The sequence below is a fragment of the Tamandua tetradactyla genome, chromosome 18, assembly GCF_023851605.1.
Source record: "Tamandua tetradactyla isolate mTamTet1 chromosome 18, mTamTet1.pri, whole genome shotgun sequence".
Taxonomy (NCBI): domain Eukaryota; kingdom Metazoa; phylum Chordata; class Mammalia; order Pilosa; family Myrmecophagidae; genus Tamandua; species Tamandua tetradactyla.
The window spans coordinates 77,600,987-77,621,018 of NC_135344.1; the positions used below are offsets into that span (position 1 = coordinate 77,600,987).

A 20,032-nucleotide genomic window follows, 5' to 3' on the forward strand; every position below is an offset into this window, starting at 1 on the left:
TTTTACTTTTTTTAAAATCTCATTTATAACGTGACACGTAACTGGCAGGACAACATGGAGACTGAGAGGCAGTACCCTGCCTCACATATAGGGGCTTCTCGATACATGGTAGCTGCTATTGCTATTAATTTCATAATCTAGAGTCCATTTAAAAAGAGGATTTTCCCCAAATACTCCCAGGTTTGTAAGCAGTGTTTTGCCTTTGGAATGCTCTCTAAACTAGTACTGCTTAAATGCCAGTGAGACAAACAGGTGCTGAGTCTAATGCACCAGCCATTAGACTGGGCAGTGCCCAGTCTTAACCTTGGGGTTAAGATCAAATCGCCAGCTGCAGCCCCCTTCCTGGAGCTATGTAGTAAAAGGCTCCAGAGGCCCTTTACCCCATCACTTCACATGGATGGAGACAGTTGTTTTTTTAGTGAACCACACAGTGGGGTGGGGTGGGTTGGGATCTTAGTCTTAGTAATATAATGTTGAAATCCAAAGGAGTGAGCTCTCGCCTGCCATGCAGACCCACGTTCGATTTCCGGTGCCTGCCCATGCAAAACAAACAAACAACAACAACAAAAAATCCAAAGGCATTTATTTAGGGAGAATAAAAATAGATGGTTCGTTCATATCTGTTACCTTCTTTCTTCTCCCCCATCTGCTCCTCCCCACCCCCTTTTTTTAGGAATGAGTGGGGGAGGGCCAGTGCTGCTCTGAGCACGTGACTTAATGTCCTCTACAGCCCAGTAGATCCTAGGTGACCCTCAGACTCAAATCACCCAGAGCTTAGGCTTGGAGGGCAAATTGGCCTCTGCATTATCTTGGGTACTTGCCTTTTTCTTGTTCTTTGCCTCACTGTGCTAGTATTGGCACTGTCACCTTCTTCTGGAATAATAAGCATGGCACTCGGTCTTTTGCCTTACAGAGTCTCATTTTAAACCCCAGATACACTTACATTTTCTACATTTCTCATGCTGGCATTTCTTTCATCATCTGCTTCTCCCTCTGCAAGTCTTTTAGCTAAGCACAGCTAAAGAAAAGAGAGGGGGAGAGACAAGATGCCACAGCCCCCAAACCTACAGCCTCCAGACAGGTGGAGTGGGGCTGGTCCCCTAGAGGCCAGCCTCATAGTGCCCATTCCTAATTGAGGGGCAAAGGGGTACAAGGTTGTTTGAAAAAAATGTAACACAGTAGTTGGATCACATCAGGTGCAAAGATGCTGTCCCCTGCAAAGAGTGTGGAATTAAAACAAGAGATTGAAGAACACACTTTTCTCTGCAGCAGGTTACTATTTGCAGGTCGTGATGTGGTGTGTGAGGTGCTAAGTTTTATTGTCAGGTTTTCATGGCTCCCAGAGAGGCCAGCTTCTATCCTTGGGGTGAAATCTAATAGCTCTTAAACAGGTGTTCTAGTCTGCCAAAGCTGCCAGAATGCAACACACCAGAGATGGCTTGGCTTTTAATAAAAGGGGATTTATTTAGTTAAAACATATAGTTCTTCAGAGGAAAGGCAGCTAATTTTCAACTGAGGTTCTTTCTTACATGGGAAGGCATAGGGTGATCTCTGCTGGCCTTCTCTCCAGGCCTCTGGGTTCCAACAACTGTCCCCGGGGTGATTCCTTTCTGCATCTCCAAAGGCCTGAGTGCTGAGATGAGGTATGCTGAGCTGCTTGGGCTGTGCTTTGTTGAGCTCTCTCATTTAAGCGCCAGCCAATTAAATCAAACACCATTCATTGCAGCAGGCACGCTTCCTAGCCAACTGCAGATGTAATCAGCAACACATGAGGATCACATGCCACTGGCTCATGTCCACAGCAATAGAACTAGGCACCTGCGCCTGGCCAAGTTGACACCTGAACCTAACTACCACAACAGGGATATACTGAACTCCTCAGAGCTAGAATTATTTTCCACATGCCAGCTTCTGATGGCTCCAGGTAAATGGGAAATTCCAGTCTGTACTGGCTCCCAGGATGCCACGTATGGGTTTGGACGATATGACCAATATTTTGCCCTCTGCCTGGGGGCAACTGGGGAAAAGCAAGCTCATTTTAGCAGAGGGCAATTGGGAATTTCCTGAGGGCCAAACCCTCCTGGGACATAAGAAATATTTAAACATATATAGATATATTAAACAATTACATTTAATTACTTGCTGAAATATCTATTACTTGCTCTCCAGGATGGATTTAGGTAGGTATTTGGAAAAAAGGGATGAAAACAGGAGAACCAAAAGGAATGAAAGGGGGAATTATGACATCAGAAGCCAAAGAAGATGGAAACCACCAGCAGGAGAGAGGGAAAGGAATATGAACAAGTCAGTTCTAGTTCTTATCTTCAAAAATAGTTTCAAATTCCCAAAGCATGACTTACTTTATCTTAATGCCTGGCACCAGAGAAAAAGTTCTAAGCTGGTGGTCGAAATCTGAACATCAGCACCTACTCTCTTGGGCCTCAATCTCCAACTGAAAATATTGGCTCACATGTTCAAAAGTGACACACTAAATACCAAATTCCTCAGTCCTATGAGCTTGACTTATGACTGAAAGATTTGCTACCATAAAAGTCTCCCCAAATCATGCAGTTAATGAATGACCTGGAATTTGCAACAAAAATTGCATTAGGTTTTCTGGACAAGAAGTGTTTGATAATATTTTTCACTTATTTTGGAGACTGGGACTCACCTTTTATTTTTGAACCAAAAAGAGTGGGGAGTGGGGAGTGGAAATTATTACCCACCTATCCTCCCTCCATCTTCTTTAATAAAGGATTAAAAAGTGCTTGTTGATGGAGCACTATGGCAACAAAGCTCTGTAATTCTATCTCCAGGCTGCAGCTAACGATTAGCTGGAGGTATTTAAGGACTTCACAGATCTTGCTTTTGGCACCTTCAGACTAAGAACAGAACCAAAGTATCACACCTATTTTTAGAGAAGCAACAGCAACAATTCACCATATTAAGCACCCAAAGAAAATAAGATATGGACTTAAATTCAATGAATTAGAACTTAATCAAAATGTGCTAGAATCTGAAATGTAGTACATAGAGGGGCAAACAAGGTCAAATCTGAGATATATATATACATAGATAAAGACATTTTAAAATCGTGAACTGAGTTTTGAAAATCACTAGTTTTACGGTTAGTCTGAAATGTGTATCTGATGCCACAAATCACCAAATGATTTTAAAAAAGAATTGCCTCGTACTAGTTCTAGTTCTTATATGAGCATCTTGAAAATGCTGTTATGTTCTTCTTTCAATCTAATTTAGATTTTAAGAAGTTTAACATTTAATTGGTATCAGAGAAGATAAACAGGTGCCATTATTTTATAGGTTATAAACTTTGCGGAGCCTTTAGGGAATGATCAGAATAGAGAAAAGGCTGTCTCCACCTGTATGACTGAAAAGTGAGCTAAAATTCATTTTATCAAAATCAATGAGTTGGTTTTCATGTTTGCCCGAGAAGATAAAAATGGCACGTTGTCAGCTAGCTGTGACGGAGTGCTTATCGTGCCTGTGCACAAACAGGCTGTGCCCATCCAGCCGCCAGAGGTGAGGCAGAGCTGGACTTGCTGGTCAGTCGGACAGACCCGGACATGGCCGGACTTTCTTTCCCACTTCTCTTGAACTTATCAAAATTCAAAACAGAAAAAGCTGGAGAGGGAGGGAGAGGAAAGGAAAGAAGGAAGAAAGCTTCTATTTTTATGAGACTTAGACATTTCAGTCCTCATTTTCAGGAAGAATCATCTATTTTGGCAGCATGTGGGACATGCTGAACTGTCTTACTACTTCTGTTCCTAGGGATCGTGTTGCCCCAGAGAAAACAAAAAGTGAGAACTGCTTTATATTTAGTTGCATTTTCCATGAGCACTCTTATCTGTAAAAAGAAACCAGATATTCTGAAAATGACTCTTTGCCTGCCTATACATTTCCCCTGCTATGACTACCCAATCCATTCATCAAATAAAGAACAGGCTTAATGTTACATTCTGCCCTGAAGGTTTCTGAAATCAAGATGTATTCTTTCAACTAAGAAGATCATTCTCATCAAAACAGCCAGATAATTGCCACAGGGTAATTCTGATCTGTAATTACTACTGTCAGTGACTGTAAATGATGCTGAGAGAATACAGCTTGATTTTCAAAGCCTGACCCTCAGGGAAGCAACACAATCAAAAACTTGTTCTGACTAGTATAAATGAACAAACCTGACACACAGTAGTCACAGAGTGAAAATATATCCCACTAACCTGACTCAGCATTTCTCCAATATAAGTTAAAAGCTTAAAGTGCAGGAGAAAGCTCTTTCAAGAACCAGGAGGCCAAGTTCATGGCTGAAGGGTTCTGGGAAGGGGGAGGCCCTTATTGAGGATGAATTCATGCCCCACCCCCCACCCCACAAAATGACATGTTCAAATCTTAAGCTGTGTCCCTGTGGGTATGAATCATCTATGCACAGGACCTCTGAAAATGTTATTGGTTAAGGCTTGGATTCATTTCTGAAAAGGATGTGCTGGTTTGAAAGGACGTATTTATCATCCTAATCCCAATCCCATTTTGTAAAGGCAGCCGTTTCTTCTAATCCCTACTCAGTACTGTATGTTTGAAACTGTAATTAGATCATCTCCCTGGAGATGTGTGACTCAATCAAGAGTGCTTGTTAAACTGGGTTAGGTAGAGATATGTCTCCAACCATTTGGGTGGGTTTTGATTAGTTTATTGGAATCCTATAAAAAAGAAAACATTTTGGAGAAAGGGGGAGATTCTGGGAGAGCAGAGAATAACACAACCATGAGAAGCAGAGAGTCCACCAGCCAGTGACCTTTGGAGATGAAGGAAAACACCTCCTGGGGAGCTTCATGAAACAGGAAGCCAGGAGAGAAAGCCAGCAGATGACACCGTGTTCACCATGTGCCTTTCCAGATGAGAGAGAAACCCTGTGTTTGCCATGTGCCTTTTCACTTGAGAGAGAAAGCCTGAACTTCACTGGCCTTCTTGAACCAAGGTATCTTTCCCTGGATGCCTTCGATTGGACATTACTATAGACTTGTTTTACTTGGGACATGCTCTTGGCCTTAGAACTGTAAACCTGTAACTTATTAAATTCCCCTTTTTTTTTTTTTTTTTTAATTTTTTTTTTTTTTTTTTAAAGACAGAGAGAAGGAAGGAAGGATGGAAGGAAGAAAGGGAAACATCTTTAAACATTTTCTTGTTTTATTGTATTTTGTTTGTTTGTTTGTTTTTTACATGGGCTGGGGCCGGGAATCGAACCGAGGTCCTCCGGCATGGCAGGAAAGCACTTTTGCCCGCTGAGCCACCGCGGCCCGCCAATTCCCCTTTTTAAAAGCCATTGTTTCTGGTATATCATGCATTCTGGCAGCTAGCAAACTAGAATAGGATCCTTGAAATTTGTTTAAGTTTGGCCAAATTGATCAGGGTGGAACCGAATCCATAAGACTGGAGGCTTTCTAAAGAGGAAATTCAGACACAATTAGTCAGAAGCCAGAAGCCAGAAAAGCCCAGAGAGGACAGAGATGGCCATGTGGTTGAGGACTGCCAACTGCGGGAGAAGCCATGGCCTTGCCAACACCTTGATTTTGGACTTTGAGCCTCCAGACAAATTCTTGTTGTTTAAACCAACATATGGTGTGGTATTTGTCATAGCAGCTCTGGCAAACTAAGACCCTGTTTTAGTTTCCTGGGCTGCTCAAAGCAAGTACCATGAAATGGATCAGGTTCAACTCTGGAAATTTGTTCGCTCAAAGTTTTGAGGCTGGGAAAATGTCCAAATTGAGCCGTCATCAAGGTGGTGCTTTCTTCCCGAAGACTGGCTGCTGGCGATCCTTGGCTCCTGTGTCACATGGTGGCATCTGCTGGTCTCTCCTTTCTTTGCCAGGTTTTGTTGATGTCAGCTTCTTGCTTCTGTGGCTCTCTATCTGAATTTCATTCTCTTACAAAGGACTCCAGTAATAGGATCAAGATACATTCCCACTGAGATGGACCACACTTTATCTGAAGTAATGTCATCAAGAGGCCCTACTTATGATGGGTTCACACCCATAGGAATGGATTAAGAACATGTTTTTCTGGGTTACATACAGTTTCAAACCACCACAATCTCCTAGACCATACCAGCCTGTAAGGAAAGGTACATTCTGCAATATCCTTTGCAATTGCTTTCATACTTGCTTGATGCTACATAATATACAAATGGGCAAAAAGGCAGTGAACCAAGTTAATATCTGCAGAATGAATAAATAATATGCACTGTCCTCCCCACCCCACCCTCCTACCTACCCCCCACCCCCCCGCCAACCCTTGGTTCTGAAGATTTCTGGCTCAGGTGGCTAGACCCCAAAGCAGCAGAAGGCCCTACATTTTTGTGTATGCACATGCATGTGCTTATGTCTGTTCAGGTATTTAGGTCAGTATGACTTGATTTGTTGGAAGATTGTAGTACGAATAAAGCCGATTAAACAGTAAATTTTAATATAAAAAAATATGGAAAGTGGCTGGCAAAAAAGGTGTTTAGGCCATGTTCTAGTTTGCTAGTTGCCAGAATGCAATATACCCAGAAACGGAATGGCTTTTAAAAAGGGGAATTTAATAAGTTGCTAGTTTATAGTTCTAAGACCAAGAAGATGTCCCAATTAAAGCAAGTCTATAGAAATGTCCAAGTTAAGGCATCCAGGGAGCGATACCTTGATTCAGGAAGTTCGATGAAGTTCAGAGTTTCTCTCTCATCTGGAAGGGCACATGGGGAACATGGCGTCATCTGCTAGCTTCTTCTCCTGGCTTCCTGTTTCATGAAGCTCCCCGGGAAGCATTTTCCTTCTTCATCTCCAAAGGTCACTGGCTGGTGGACTCTGCTTCTCGTGGCTATGTTGTTCTGCTCTGCTCTCTTTGAATCTCTCATTCTCCAAAATGTTTCCTCTTTTATAGGATTCCAATTAACCAATCAAGACCCACCCAAATGGGTGGAGACACGCCTCCATCTAATCCAGTTTTCCACCACTCTTGATTAAACCACATAAGAAACGGCTGCCTTTACAAAGTGGGATTAGGATTAAAACATGGCTTTTCTAGGGTACATACATCCTTTCAAACCAGCACAGGCCAAAACAACTTTGGTAATATTTCATCTATTTCATTTTAGGTCTTAAAGAGACTCAATTTTGAAAATCTGAACTATCTGAAGATCCCCATTTCCAAAAATGAACTGTAGCAAAGAGAAGATGTATATGTACATTACCATGAAAACAGGTTATTTTTCAGAAGGAATTCTTTAATACTAATTCAGAAACACGTCTCACAAAAACATTTTATAAAAATGATATCATTTCAAAAATACCAGGAAAGATGCACTCATTTTTTTCCTGCTTCATTTCTTAAAATCACTTTGTCTACTTCATTATTACCATTTCTTCTTTACCTATTCTAGCAGCTGGCCAGTTTTTGATGTCTGAATCTGTGAAGAAATCCTGACGATGACCTGAACTCAGTGAAAGAACACAGAAAGAAGCTAGATGTGTCTTGCTTCTTTTCTTTAAGCACCTTTTCTGCCCAAACTATTATGATCGTCAAAATTCCTGGAATTATCTTCTAAGACCAACTGAAATGAGACATACAGCCAAAAGCTCCTTTTTATCTTACAGCATAAAGGATTATAGTACTGACATTTTGTAATGGGGGAAGATGGGGGAAGACGGTCACAAGAGATGGACTGTAGATCATATCTGAAAGCATTAATTATATTATTTTCAATACTGAGAGGAAAGTAATTGCAATAAATACATTATTTTTCTCCTTTGTAGAAATATGTAAATAATAACCTACTGCATGCAAAAGGCTGTCTTAGTTAAGGGCATTTTTGGGGGGTATGGTACTTGGAAAGGTACAAACTAAGCTCCTTACCTATTTTTCATTTCAATTATTAATTTGCAGAACAAACCCCTTTCGTCCATTATGCAAATGAAATCCCAGTCATCATACTTAGACACTCAAACACACAAACACACACACACACACACACACATGCACACACATCAGGCATGGGAAGGGAGTCACCTGCCTCTTGCTCACAGGTGGGTAAGGTTCACCACCAAAGCAACAGGGTTTCCTATATATAGTCTTGATAATTTATATACCTCAATATATATTATTGTAGTCTGTTAGCCTGCTAGCAATATTCCAAACCTAACCCATTGCAGATGTCTCCTTGTAAGCCATGTAGCTTGTTTTCTGTACTAGCTTAGCAGGATGCTAGCAACAGCATTTATAACATTCCTTATGCCAAATAATGACAAAAGCATTTCCCACATCATCAGAGACTTTTTTACTAGAGAATTTCAAAGCCCTCATAAGCAGCATCTTATTTCTTATAACTGGCTAAGCATAACATGATTATGAAACTGATGGCAACACAAATCCAGCAGACTGAACAAAAGATGGGTACTCCAGAAAAGCAAATTCTAGCTCAGGACTACCAGTGACTTCTAAGAATCCACATTTTATCTCCATTAGGAAATGGACTCTGCACAATATGAAAAATAAAAGGGAAGTGTGTTAGAAGAAAGAATTCCATATAACACAAGAGGTGAAAACATAGGCATAGTCTCAAGTGGTTGAAGAAAAAAGAAACTTGTTAATATCTTCGCATTTGAGAGCTGTAAAAATAGGAATTATCTAAGAAACAAGCAAGAGGATGCTAATCTTGTTTAGATTTAACCTGTGCTGTCAATGTGAACAGTGCATTCTTGTGCCAGGAGTCAAACCATGGGTCCTGATGGAAGCTACACAGCTCCCAGCCGCTCTCCTCCCCCCAGCCCCCACATGAAGTTCCAGTTACTGCTTATCAATTTAAAAAGGCTTCCAAGATGACAATTACATGAAATTTGGCCAAACTAAGCATTTTATAGGATAATCCTGTCAAACAGTGCTGATGCCAGCCTGCCTGTTTGGGCTGCCCCTCTGACCTTCTCATGCCTCATCAGGTAACTGAGAACAACGACAACCTAAAAGACGATTTCCTCTTCCATATGTCCATCGAGGGCTAGGTGCAGCAAGAGCAGTCAGAGCACAAGACACAAGACAGACACATACAAGACCAAATGCACCCACAGAACCATGGAAACTTTTGTGTCTGACAGTGGCTGAGTTTCATAATTTATTGCTTAACTTTGCTATGAAAAAATTCAAGTGAAATGCTTAAGTAAGGATCTTTCAAAGAAGCTATGATTTTAAAATTTGCTCCGTGGTGAGAAGGACACTGGTGGGAAAGGATCCCCAGCTTGACTCAGGGAGGGGAGCCATGTCCATGGCAACCTGACGCCGGTTTCTTAACTCCCAAACCTTTAACTGGTCAGATGCACAAGCTTGAGCTGCAACTTAAGAATACCTGATTTCAACAAGAACCATACGGTATAATTATTCCCCCTTTTCCTCTGAAAGACTAACGAGGATGTAGACAATTGACAATGCTTGATGTTCTGGGTGACTGTCACCAGTGTACAAGTTTGGAGAAGAACTGTGACCGGGTGTGTGTTTGCTTCAAAAAATTGGATTACCACAAGCTTCAGGTAAAAATCATTTTTAAAGGGTCATTTTTTTCATTTACATATAACCAGTACATCTTATTTACATACATATATCTCAACTTAAATTCACCTTTCTTCATATAAAGTCTATATATTATCTGCTTTGTAACTTACATGCTGTTTTTATAGAAAGACCATTTAAATACTTTCTTATTCACAGGCAGTTTGGATGGTCAGTTTCTCTCCACATTGAGAACTGAATACAGATGCAAACTTCATGAACAGCATAAAGATTAAGATCTGATGTAACATCCTGTCTGCGGGCCCTGTTGGTATCTGAATTCACACCTCGCCCACATCCAGTGCAAGTGGCGCCTGGACAGGAAGTGGATGAAGCCGACAACCTTGGAGAAGAGCTCTGACCACTGCTCACTGCAGCTACGGCTGTGAAATTCTTCTATTGGGTTCATTATTTCCTTTCAAAAAAAACACCAACACTGATTTTTCTGGTGATATTTAACTTTTAAAAAAGGTACCTTGGTTCTTTAACCCTCAGTGAACTGGTATATTTCAGCAGCTAAACAAAAAACATAATCAGGAGAATGTATCTTTGTGCATGGTCTCAAAGGGTTAAAGTGCATGGGTTTTTCTATCATCTGTTCTATAAGGCATACTATTCTACTTTTTTCTTAAAAGAAACTTTTTCTTTGGTTTCCTGCAGCTTCTCAGTGAGCCTGTCCTTGGTCTCTTCCATCTTCTCCGTGAGGAGCTCCTTTGTCTCTTCCATCCTGTCCTGCAGGTACTCCTTAACCGGGGGAGGGGTGGACATGTGGCCGCTGCGACGCAAGTACTTCACGGCGAGGGAAGTCCCTCCCAGGGTCACCGTGTAGCGGGCAGGGGTGGCAATCTTCAGAGAGAAAAGCAAATGCAGGCAGATCAGTCTTACGCAGAAGCAAGCTGAAGTTAAAACTCTGGGTAATAACCAACCCGTTCACCACATAATGGTCTCACAAGGTAGCAGCTGTTCCTCCAAGGGAGGGCTTCTCCTCCCGCAAATCCACGTCCGCAGACACCCCAACCACCTTAACTAAGTTAACTAGGTGCCAAATGGACCCAGGGAGTGGAGCTCAGTCAGAAATCAAATGGAAGATGGGAAAACAAATGGAAAGGAGGCTATATCCTGTTAACAGGGACAAAGGTAGAAGTGTTTCTTTTCCTTAGAAACCCTGCCAAATGCTTTTCCTTAATGTTTCCTTAACGCCGACATTCACTGTGGAGGGCAAATGTCTGAAACTCAATACTTCAAGTGGTGAGAGGATTGGACAAATGGGTTTTCTTTACTGAATCTCATTCCTTTCACTTATCCAGGCCTCATTACAAACCACTGTGGGCCTGGAATCCCAATCAGGAACTTCTGTGAGGCAAAGTGGTAAAATGACACACATGTGCAGACATGCACTAGTTTAACTATGATCCGAGATTGAAGGACCAAAAAAAACCAAACAGCAGGGTGCACTGAACAAAGAGAATCTTAAAATAAAGAGGTTGCATGCGCCCCATTCTGCAGCCTTTGCTTTAAAACTGACAGTGGTAAGTGCAGGTGTGCTGCGTACAAAACCCTCGGAGCCATCCATGCTCCCTGTCCCCAAGTCCTCCCCTAACTCCAACCTGAACTGATTCTCCCTGGGACTCACCACAGCCTCCCACCAACGCTGCTCTTACTGAAGCCACAGTGACCTCTACGAAGCCTAACCAACGGGCAGCCGCAGCCAGCCCCGATACACTGAAACCATTTGAGACAGCTTCCACTCCTGACCCCCTGGAACACTTCCTTGGTGGTTCTCCCACCATTCCTTCTTTTCAGCTGTTTTTGACAATTCTGCCTCATGCCTTCTCCCTCGAAGCATTGGGACCCTAGGACCTCTTCCTTTCCTACCCTCCCTCTTCCTTGGTGATCTTATCCAGACTGAGGTCTTCAGTGCCATATGGATGTCACTGATTCTCAAATCTGTTTCCAGACTGAAGCTTTTCCCTGAATTCCGATATACATAGCACTCCTTTCCACCTGCGTGACTGACAGGAGCAGAAACTTTGAACCAAGTCAGTCCAGAGCTGACCTTCTCTTCTTCCCCGTCCCACCCAGAACCTGCTCTTCTCAGTGCCCGAAGCCCAGTGAATGGCAACTCTTCTTCCCATTTATCTGGCCAAAACCCTAGGGGCAGCGTCAACTCTTTCTTATATAACGTACATCCACTCCATTAGGAGAGCTCTCTCTCAGAATGTGTACAGAACCTATCCCCCTCTTCCCCCCCTGCAGTGCCCTGGCTACCGTCAGCCTCACCCAGGCCACTGCCAGAACCACACGCTTGTCTCTTGGTTCTGCCCTCGCCCAGCTGTGGTTTGTTCTCAAGACCCCCAAGGCCATTTGTTACACAGAAGTCAGATGGCCCAGTGGCTTTTCATCGCACTCGACTGCAAGCCTCTCCTCGAAACAAACCACACACACCCCCATCCTGATTTCTTCTCTGCACTTACCACCATCTAAACCTGCAGGCTCCTTACACAGGTACGTGTGTGTGTACTTTTAACTTTTCCCTCTTGTCTCTCCAATTGCCTCCTCTCTCCACCCCCACCCCCACTCCCTAGAATTTAAGCTCCATGAGGGGAGGTATTTTGTGCAGTTTTGGCGTTTACTCTATTTCCAGTACTGAGAACGAATAGCTCCTGGCACACAGCAGGGGCTCAAAAATTTTTTGTGAAACAAAACCTTGGACACGTTTCAAGGAAAGCCCAGGGGAGTTCATGAGCTCATCCTAACCAATAGCTACCAGGTCCTGCTTGCAGACCGTTCCTCTCTCATCTCTGCCACACCTAACTGGGGCTCTGCCTTGAAGAAGCAGCAGCTCTAGGCACTGCTCTACTGGAGAAACTGGGAGTTACAGAAGGTATGCAGGAGAACCCACTTCCCCATCCCCACAGCATGGAGGTAGTGAGGGGACAGACCCTGCAGTACCAGTGCTCCTTGCACACACTGCGTCACCACTCACCCGACCTGGCCAGCGCACAGCTCAGCACCAGGCACACGAAGACAAAGTGAACACAGGATCCCCCTGCCCAGAACTCATGGCTGAATAATGGAAATCAATGTGCGAAAGAGCCACTTACCCGCAGGCCATGACCTGAGTTACCCAGGGGAGCCTGCGGCAGACGGGACCAACTCTAATTAGGGAACCAGTGTAAACTGCCAGGACAGCTTGATTTATTAAAGCTAAACTGCACCTACAGTAACTAGAAACTAGTTAATTAATGGATTTAATAAGTTTTAATGGTGAAGGACTCAACAGTTAAGCTTTAGCCCTCTAATCAAAATTACAATAAAAGGAGAAATCTCCCAAGATGTCATAGAATTTTTTTTTTTTACATGGGCAGACACTGGGAATTGAACCTGGGTCCTCTGGCATTGCAGGCAAGCATTCCTGCCTGCTGAGCCACTGTGGCCCGCCCAAGATGTTATAGAATTTTAATGAGGATAAACGCTTAAGAATCTGCCGATTAAGAAAATAAGATTAATATGGCTGAACTCTTAAAATTTACACTGAGTCTTCTCTTCCAAATTAAGGGCCCACGCATGTATAGACTACCTCTTTATAAAGATGAGGTTGTCTGAATCCAAAGGACACTTGAAAGACTGAACTTCTAAAATGAAACATAATACCTAAGATGTCTAAGGTTTATATCATAAAACAATTTGAATTAAATGTTACTATTTTACTTACTAAGAAAAGAAGAGGAACTATGGTAAGTAGTAAAATATACGCTCAATTTTGCTTACAAGTCACAGGGTATGTGGATCTCTGAATAAGGAGAAATTCACGTTTCAATAGAAGAAATGCCAAAAGGACGACTGCTGCGCTGGGGCCACAGAAGTCTCACACCTGTCTGCTTCTAGCAGGTTACAACTCAGATACCTACTTTCACAAACTTCCTCAACCACCATCTTACTTATACTTAACACATTTTAAGCACACTTTATTCATGATATATAGAAGAGGAAATGCTATGTTGCTGAGGCTGGCCTGGAGTGCCATATGTCACCACGGTGGGGGCTGGAAGCACCAGCGGAGCACTCCTACCTTGAACAGGGCATACGCCGTGAGCGCGTTTCCAGTCTGGGAGTTTTTCAGGATGCTTACGATGCTGTCAGGTAAGCCCATCAGTTCCAGAAAAGGAACAACATTCACTCCTCTAGGGAAGAAACAAGTAATTTACATATACATATATATAAGCTTTGAAGGACAAGCATTTTCAAAGGATTATCTGGAAACACCAAGACTGCAATGTGCTGCAATTTATATGACTTCAATTTCGATTACAAGTTGATTCTGCATTCCCACGTGCCGGAATTTCCCCTAAGAAAACACTGCTTGATAAGGGGAAGCACACGAGCATCACTGGAAGGAAGGGTGTGAAACCACTGTTTTGTTTTTCACTGTCACACACATCACACATACACTTATGAGTGTGCATCAATTAGCACATTCAGAAACTAGAAACATTTTATCAGAGCCACACAAATAGCTTTAAGTAACCTAAAGGAAAGAGAGGGATCAATATCATTTATTTGACTTAATTAGAATGCTCTGCATCAAACTTCAAGACCTAAGATGTTTACCTCTGAAACTACATGTCAAACTGTGCTATCACAGTAAAGGCGAGTGATGTCATAACATCATTTATTGGGTCACTGCTCAGAGAAGAAACGATTCTATGGGCTTGATGAAAATGTCAGTTATTCTAGAAGGATGCCTCTATTCCACTGCCAGAGGAAATTACCAGAAACTGGAACAAAGTTTTGGAGGGAGGGGGAAGGCAGAGGAAGTCCCCAGCCTAAGCTGTGAAGCTCTAATTTCTTTATTTTAGTTTCCCCAATTATCAGCATTTTGTGACATTGGTTCTTGCTCTTCTGTACACGCACGCTCGCACTCGCTCTGTGGTTCTGCAGACATTGTGAGACTTTCCCCTTAAATCAGAACAAAAGGATATTCTCCTACACAGAGTGTCATTACTATATATGGGAAGTTTAGGGCAGAAACAGCTGGCCCCACTCAGGTCATTCCAGGCCACTGATTCAAAGGACTCCTCAGTGGTCAACAAAGAAAACCAAAAGTTTTAATGAATAGCTATTAATTAAATGCCTATTTCATTCAAAATGGTACAGGATTTTATGCTCTTGTTCAAAAAACTAAACACAATTTTAAAGACTTCTATAAATATTAAACATGCCCAGAAAATGCCATTATTAAACAAAGAGGGAATTCCATAAAGTGCACATTTATGATCTTCTGTGAAGCAAGGCACAGTTCTTGAAGAAAATACTGGTACATAATGAAGACGTAGTTGACTACCAGGAACATAATGAAGGGCAAGATATTAAGATAAACAGAACAGTAACAATTAAACACAATTATTCATAAAATGTGAATAACTACACTAAAAAATGCTTTTAGAATTTTTGTAAAGAAACATGTCTAATCCCATGTTTCTCAAGTAAATACAGTCTTCATTCCATCATCTTGGGATAGGGACTTTTAATTTAATTTAGTAGATAATAAACTTTTTTTCCAAGGAGTGAGCTTTATATAAAACTACCACAATTAACTAACTAGTCTTTAATACAGTTAAAGACTGAAAATCATTCTACCATTAGGAGAGTTTACTAAAATGGCACAGTCTTCTACACTGTCACTTACATTGCAGTGTTTCATGCACCATCAGGACACTCGTCTAAAAGGAAAGCCCACCAAATGCATTCAAAGGAATGGATATAAGTTGGTCAGTAAATGGGTCAGCCCATGGCAGAGACTCAAAATAACTGCAAGTTGTTTCTACATGTTCTCTTTTTCCTAAAGCAGTACAAATAACAACTTACCTTAAAAGAAAGTAACTGTATTTTAACTAATTTAGAAATGTTCTATTTTACACCTGGAGGCTAGGCTCACCAAATTGTTAACTTCTGATTAGAACAAAAGACCTTACCTTCACATTTATCAGATGTGAAGAATATCTGGGCATGAAGTCTGCAATTTATTCATTTTTATGTATACTACATATATTAGCCAGGCTTTAGCAAAGTTATCTCACTAATTTCTCACCCAAACCATTTTTACATTTATGAACACTCTAAGAAATATAAGACTACTGAACTCATGTTGGGCCCTGTTTCTTTATCTATTATTTTATTTCTGTGCTATGCTAAGTGTTGATAGGAGGTGAACCCAGTGATAGAGCAAGGGTCTGACATCAGACCAGTCTAACTGGGTTCTAGTCCAGGCTCCACCTCTTACTGGCTAAGCTATTTTGGGAAAATTACTTTTCCATCCCTAATCTGTTTTCTCATTCATAAAATGTGAATAATTATACTATCTGCTCTATATTGTTGCTGTGGGGAATAAATGAGGTGATACAGTTAAAAAACTTAGCAAAACACCTGGCACGTTACATCGAACACAGTAAACAAATGCTAGCTATTATTATTAAGATGTTAAAAAGCAATGAAAAGTAGCTATCCTCTATTAAAGACACTGAAGAATTAAAAAAAAACTTTAGACTGCCATTGTACATTGCGGACGTTTAACATTCTGATTAAACAGGGAAAAGTATTGGACCAAATCAAAACTTACTTTATGGCTGCATAATAAAATGTTCCAAACCAAACACCAGAAGTTATTAGGTGCACTGGAATCAAAACTTTTCCGTATTGTCGAAATGTTTTCTTAAATCGTTGAAACAAACTAATAGATTTGTCTTGTAAAGGATCAGGTTCTTCCTTCTTTCCTGCAGGAGCTCCTTGGGATTTAGCACTGGACGAAGCAAATCTCTTAGACAAAATATCTTGCTCCCAGTGTTTATGATGATGGACCCCAGGTCTGGGTGAGGAGGCATCAGAGAGCTTCCTTGCCTTTGCAGTGCACTGGGCAGCAGGTATGTGCAGCCACTGCCTTTGATAGCCCTGTGTCAGAACTACTTTGGATTCAGCATTACACAAAAGGAACAGTCCCTTTAGGCCATGACAATGTCCCCAAACACCAACTCTATGTGGGTCCAGCCATGTCCTATGTGTCAGCCAGGATACAGTCCGTAGAGCATGCCATTGCATTTTGAAGAATGGCGATTGATGGATTTCAGCTTCTACAGAGACTAGAAGGGGGGAAAAATCCATTTAAAAAAACCACATTAACTATTAGGAAGAAAAAGGACACACATTTCTACCAAATTTCCATTAACTGATCTTAGAGTACGTAGTTCTAACATGCCACAATTAAAACGTTTCATTAAAATACATCATTTAAATATGATTTAGTAATCCAGTCCAGCAGACATCATAGACTATAATGTTTGGAGGCTATTTTGCACCTACAAAAAGGGATACATGTAAGGCTTCTATTACTCCACAAGGAAGTGGTACAATGTAGCAGAAAAAGCATAAGACCTCAGAGCAAAAATCCTGTTTTGGGGATATAATTCCATGCAATTCCCATTCAGTCTGCAAGCCCAAGTCAGTAAGTAAACTGAGCAATAGTTTATGGGGTTGTTATTGGAATTACATGAAATTTCTGATGTAAAAGTGTTTTGTAAACTAAAAAACATAACACAATGTTAGTTATTGTAAATGCTATGTCTAATGAATAATTGCTATCAGTATCATCTGCTACATAGCCTTTAGATTAAATGATAAGACATTGTAAATCATGCATGGTGAGAAGAGATACAGGTTGGCATTACCTGATATTTTCCCCCTATATACAGGGTGGAGAGAAGAAAACACGTACAGCAATGTCTCATTATTTGACTTATATCAGTATGGAATTAAATGTTATAATTAAGAGAATTTTTTAGACATTAAAATTTTTCTCAGAAAAGCAGTATAATGTACTTGTAAAGGAACATGGACTTTGGAATAAGATGGACCCAACGGAGCTAATAGTAGTATTATACTGAGCAAATTATAAAACCTTTCTAGATGTAGGTATCCCCACTGGCAATGGGAAATAAGGAGGGTATCCATTTTTGCACAGTACGTCAGTCCCCTTCCCCCAACATCAGGCATTGCCACCTAAGTCCCCAACCCTCCCAACTCCCACTGGCTATCTCACTTCTTCTAAGATGATAAGGACAGCTTGTTCTATTTTTTTAAATTACATACTAAATGAGAGTTGAAAGATTTGACTTAGCACCTCAATAAATTAGCACTACAAAATATTGATGGTACAAGTGATGGTTAACTTACTGTCAACGTGGATAGGTCATGGAATCTAAATGTTTGATCAAGCAAGTACTGGCCTGATTGTTACTGTGAGGATAATTTGTAGATTTAAATCATTAGTCGACTGATTACATCTCTGACTTATTAAATCTACAATCATAAAAGCAGATGGCCTTCAGCAATGAGACAAGTCTAATCCAGTTGGTTTTAAAGAGAGCACTGATGATATCAGCAGTCAGAAGAATTTCTCTCTACTTAAGCAAGCTTCTCCTGGGGATTCAAAATCTCCACTGGAGTTTCCAACTTGTAGCCTGCCCTACAGAATTGGGACTTTCCAATCCCCACGGCTATGTGCAACAATTCCTATAATAAAACTCATAATATTTACATATATATATTTATTTGTATCCTGTCCATTCTGCTTCTCTAGGGAACCACAATACAGATTTTGGGTACTGAGGGTGGTTCTTGAGAAACAGAGTCTTAAGGACAAGATTTCTGAGTTAGTTCTGGGGTTTTGGAATTGGATTTCTAATCTGATAGATTAAAAGCCCTAATGACACTACTTTCAATGATCAAGATGGCATTGGTGGCCTCTGGCATAAGCTGGCAATAGAGAAATGCAAAACATCACAATTAGATATGTCTACTCAAATGCTTATAAAAGGCAAGGCTCTCTCTGAGTGATAGCATATTTGATGCCTTAATAGAGTCGTTTTGGAGTTAAAAAATATAATGATGTTGGCTGGTTGTTCCTAAGTATACTGGATGCAGTTATTAAAGAAAGGGTTGAGCTCAATATTTCAAATTCCCAACTCAAATACCACATGAAGGACATAGAATTTCTAGATGTACTCTGAAAGAAACTCTTATTTCTTGTGCCTGCAGGCTTGCAGTTTCTAAAAGCAGAGTCTCACTGTGCAAGTGGTAAACATCAATTGAATACCCAACCTTGCAGGGTGTCATCTGCTAAGTGAGGGTATTGACTGTGAAGGAATGGGATCCTGAAAATTGGAATGGGATCATAAGGGGTTAATGGTGATGATGACTAGGGCACTAAAAACCTAGATTCTGCTGAGTCTTCTTTGTCAAATAAACAAGTAAGGTCCTGCCCTGAGGAATCAGCCACCCAATTTCTGGTCTAACCTGAGGAGTCGGGGATCCTACTACTACCTAAAGAGATTTACCCTGCTGTCCCTCCCTTGAGGAGACAGCCTTCAAAAGTCCCTCGGAAAAGATAAACCTTTCACCTAATGAAACTGTAATGGAGTGCCCTGAGGTGGCTGGTTTGCAAGACTATTAACTCCTCTCATGATCCACCCCTACCACCTATCTTTTCTTCTACACCCATAAGGAGACTGGAGTCTCAAAAGGCCCTGAAAGGTGAGGTACAAAGGGGGACCCATGAGGAGGCACACTATATTCCAAAAGAACTGCATGAGCTTTCCAATTTAAATACACAGAAATCAAGGGAATATGTGTGTGAATGAATATTAAGGGCATGGGATAATGGAGGAAGAAATATAAAGTTGGATCACACTGAGCTTTTGTTGATATGGACCCACAAAGCAGAGATTCTGGATTCAATGTCAAAGGCTTAGAAATGGCTCTAACAGAGTGGGGTATAGTGAGGTATGGAACTTAGTCCGTCCTTCAGAGCAGGAGGTAAACAGTAGCCAGGAACTGTATGGAGCCATGGCTGGGGGGACATCAGTGACCGGACATGCATCTTACACCAGTCTAGAATGGGTGGAATGGCTAAGAATCACACTGAACTGTATGTCTCCCCACTGTGGAAGCTGGTGTCCTGCTCTCACGGGCATGACAGGCTGGTTTCCCGAGGGGAAAAGAAACAGAGTTTACTAGCAGCAAGGAATTAGTGCAACCAAGCTCCAATTGTGGAAATTAACAAATTTTGACCGCTGAAAACAGGCTCAGAGCACAGATAAACCCAGAGTAATCACTAAAGGAACCAGGAGTTTTACCCTGCCATAGAGTTGGACACTACAAAATACTGGAAAAGGGCTGGACCCCAAGAAAAAGGGGCACACAGAACCTGGGGACCCTGCCCCAGGCAACTGCAGAATTAAGGATTATCTGAGAGACAAAGTAACTAGGCCAGTGAATGGGGTTAATTCCCTAAACCGTGTGTCTTCCCAAGGAAAGAGGGGCAGGTCCCAGCTCAAGTGGCGGCCCTTTTTCAGAGAGTTAGGCCCTAAGGGCTGGAAAACAGAAGCAAGCCTAC

General features: G+C 41.5%; 1 protein-coding gene across 8 annotated transcripts in view; it reads right to left on the minus strand.

Annotated features, from left to right (window-relative positions):
* Positions 1-6,314: 6,314 nt before the first annotated feature.
* Positions 6,315-20,032, minus strand: part of FAM210A (family with sequence similarity 210 member A) — a 46,937-nt gene continuing 33,219 nt past the window's right edge. For 4 of the 8 annotated variants that reach the window (XM_077136077.1, XM_077136074.1, XM_077136073.1 and 1 more), the window contains exons 2-4: positions 16,205-16,712; positions 13,658-13,769; positions 6,315-10,431 (exon numbers count right to left, since the gene is read on the minus strand). In XM_077136077.1, the coding sequence (XP_076992192.1) occupies positions 10,198-10,431; positions 13,658-13,769; positions 16,205-16,680 (822 nt within the window). In that variant the 5' untranslated portion in view covers positions 16,681-16,712 and the 3' untranslated portion in view covers positions 6,315-10,197. Of the gene's footprint in view, positions 10,432-13,657; positions 13,770-16,204; positions 16,722-20,032 lie in introns of all 8 variants that reach the window. The other 4 variants (XM_077136079.1, XM_077136078.1, XM_077136076.1 and 1 more) reach the window with 1 other exon arrangement.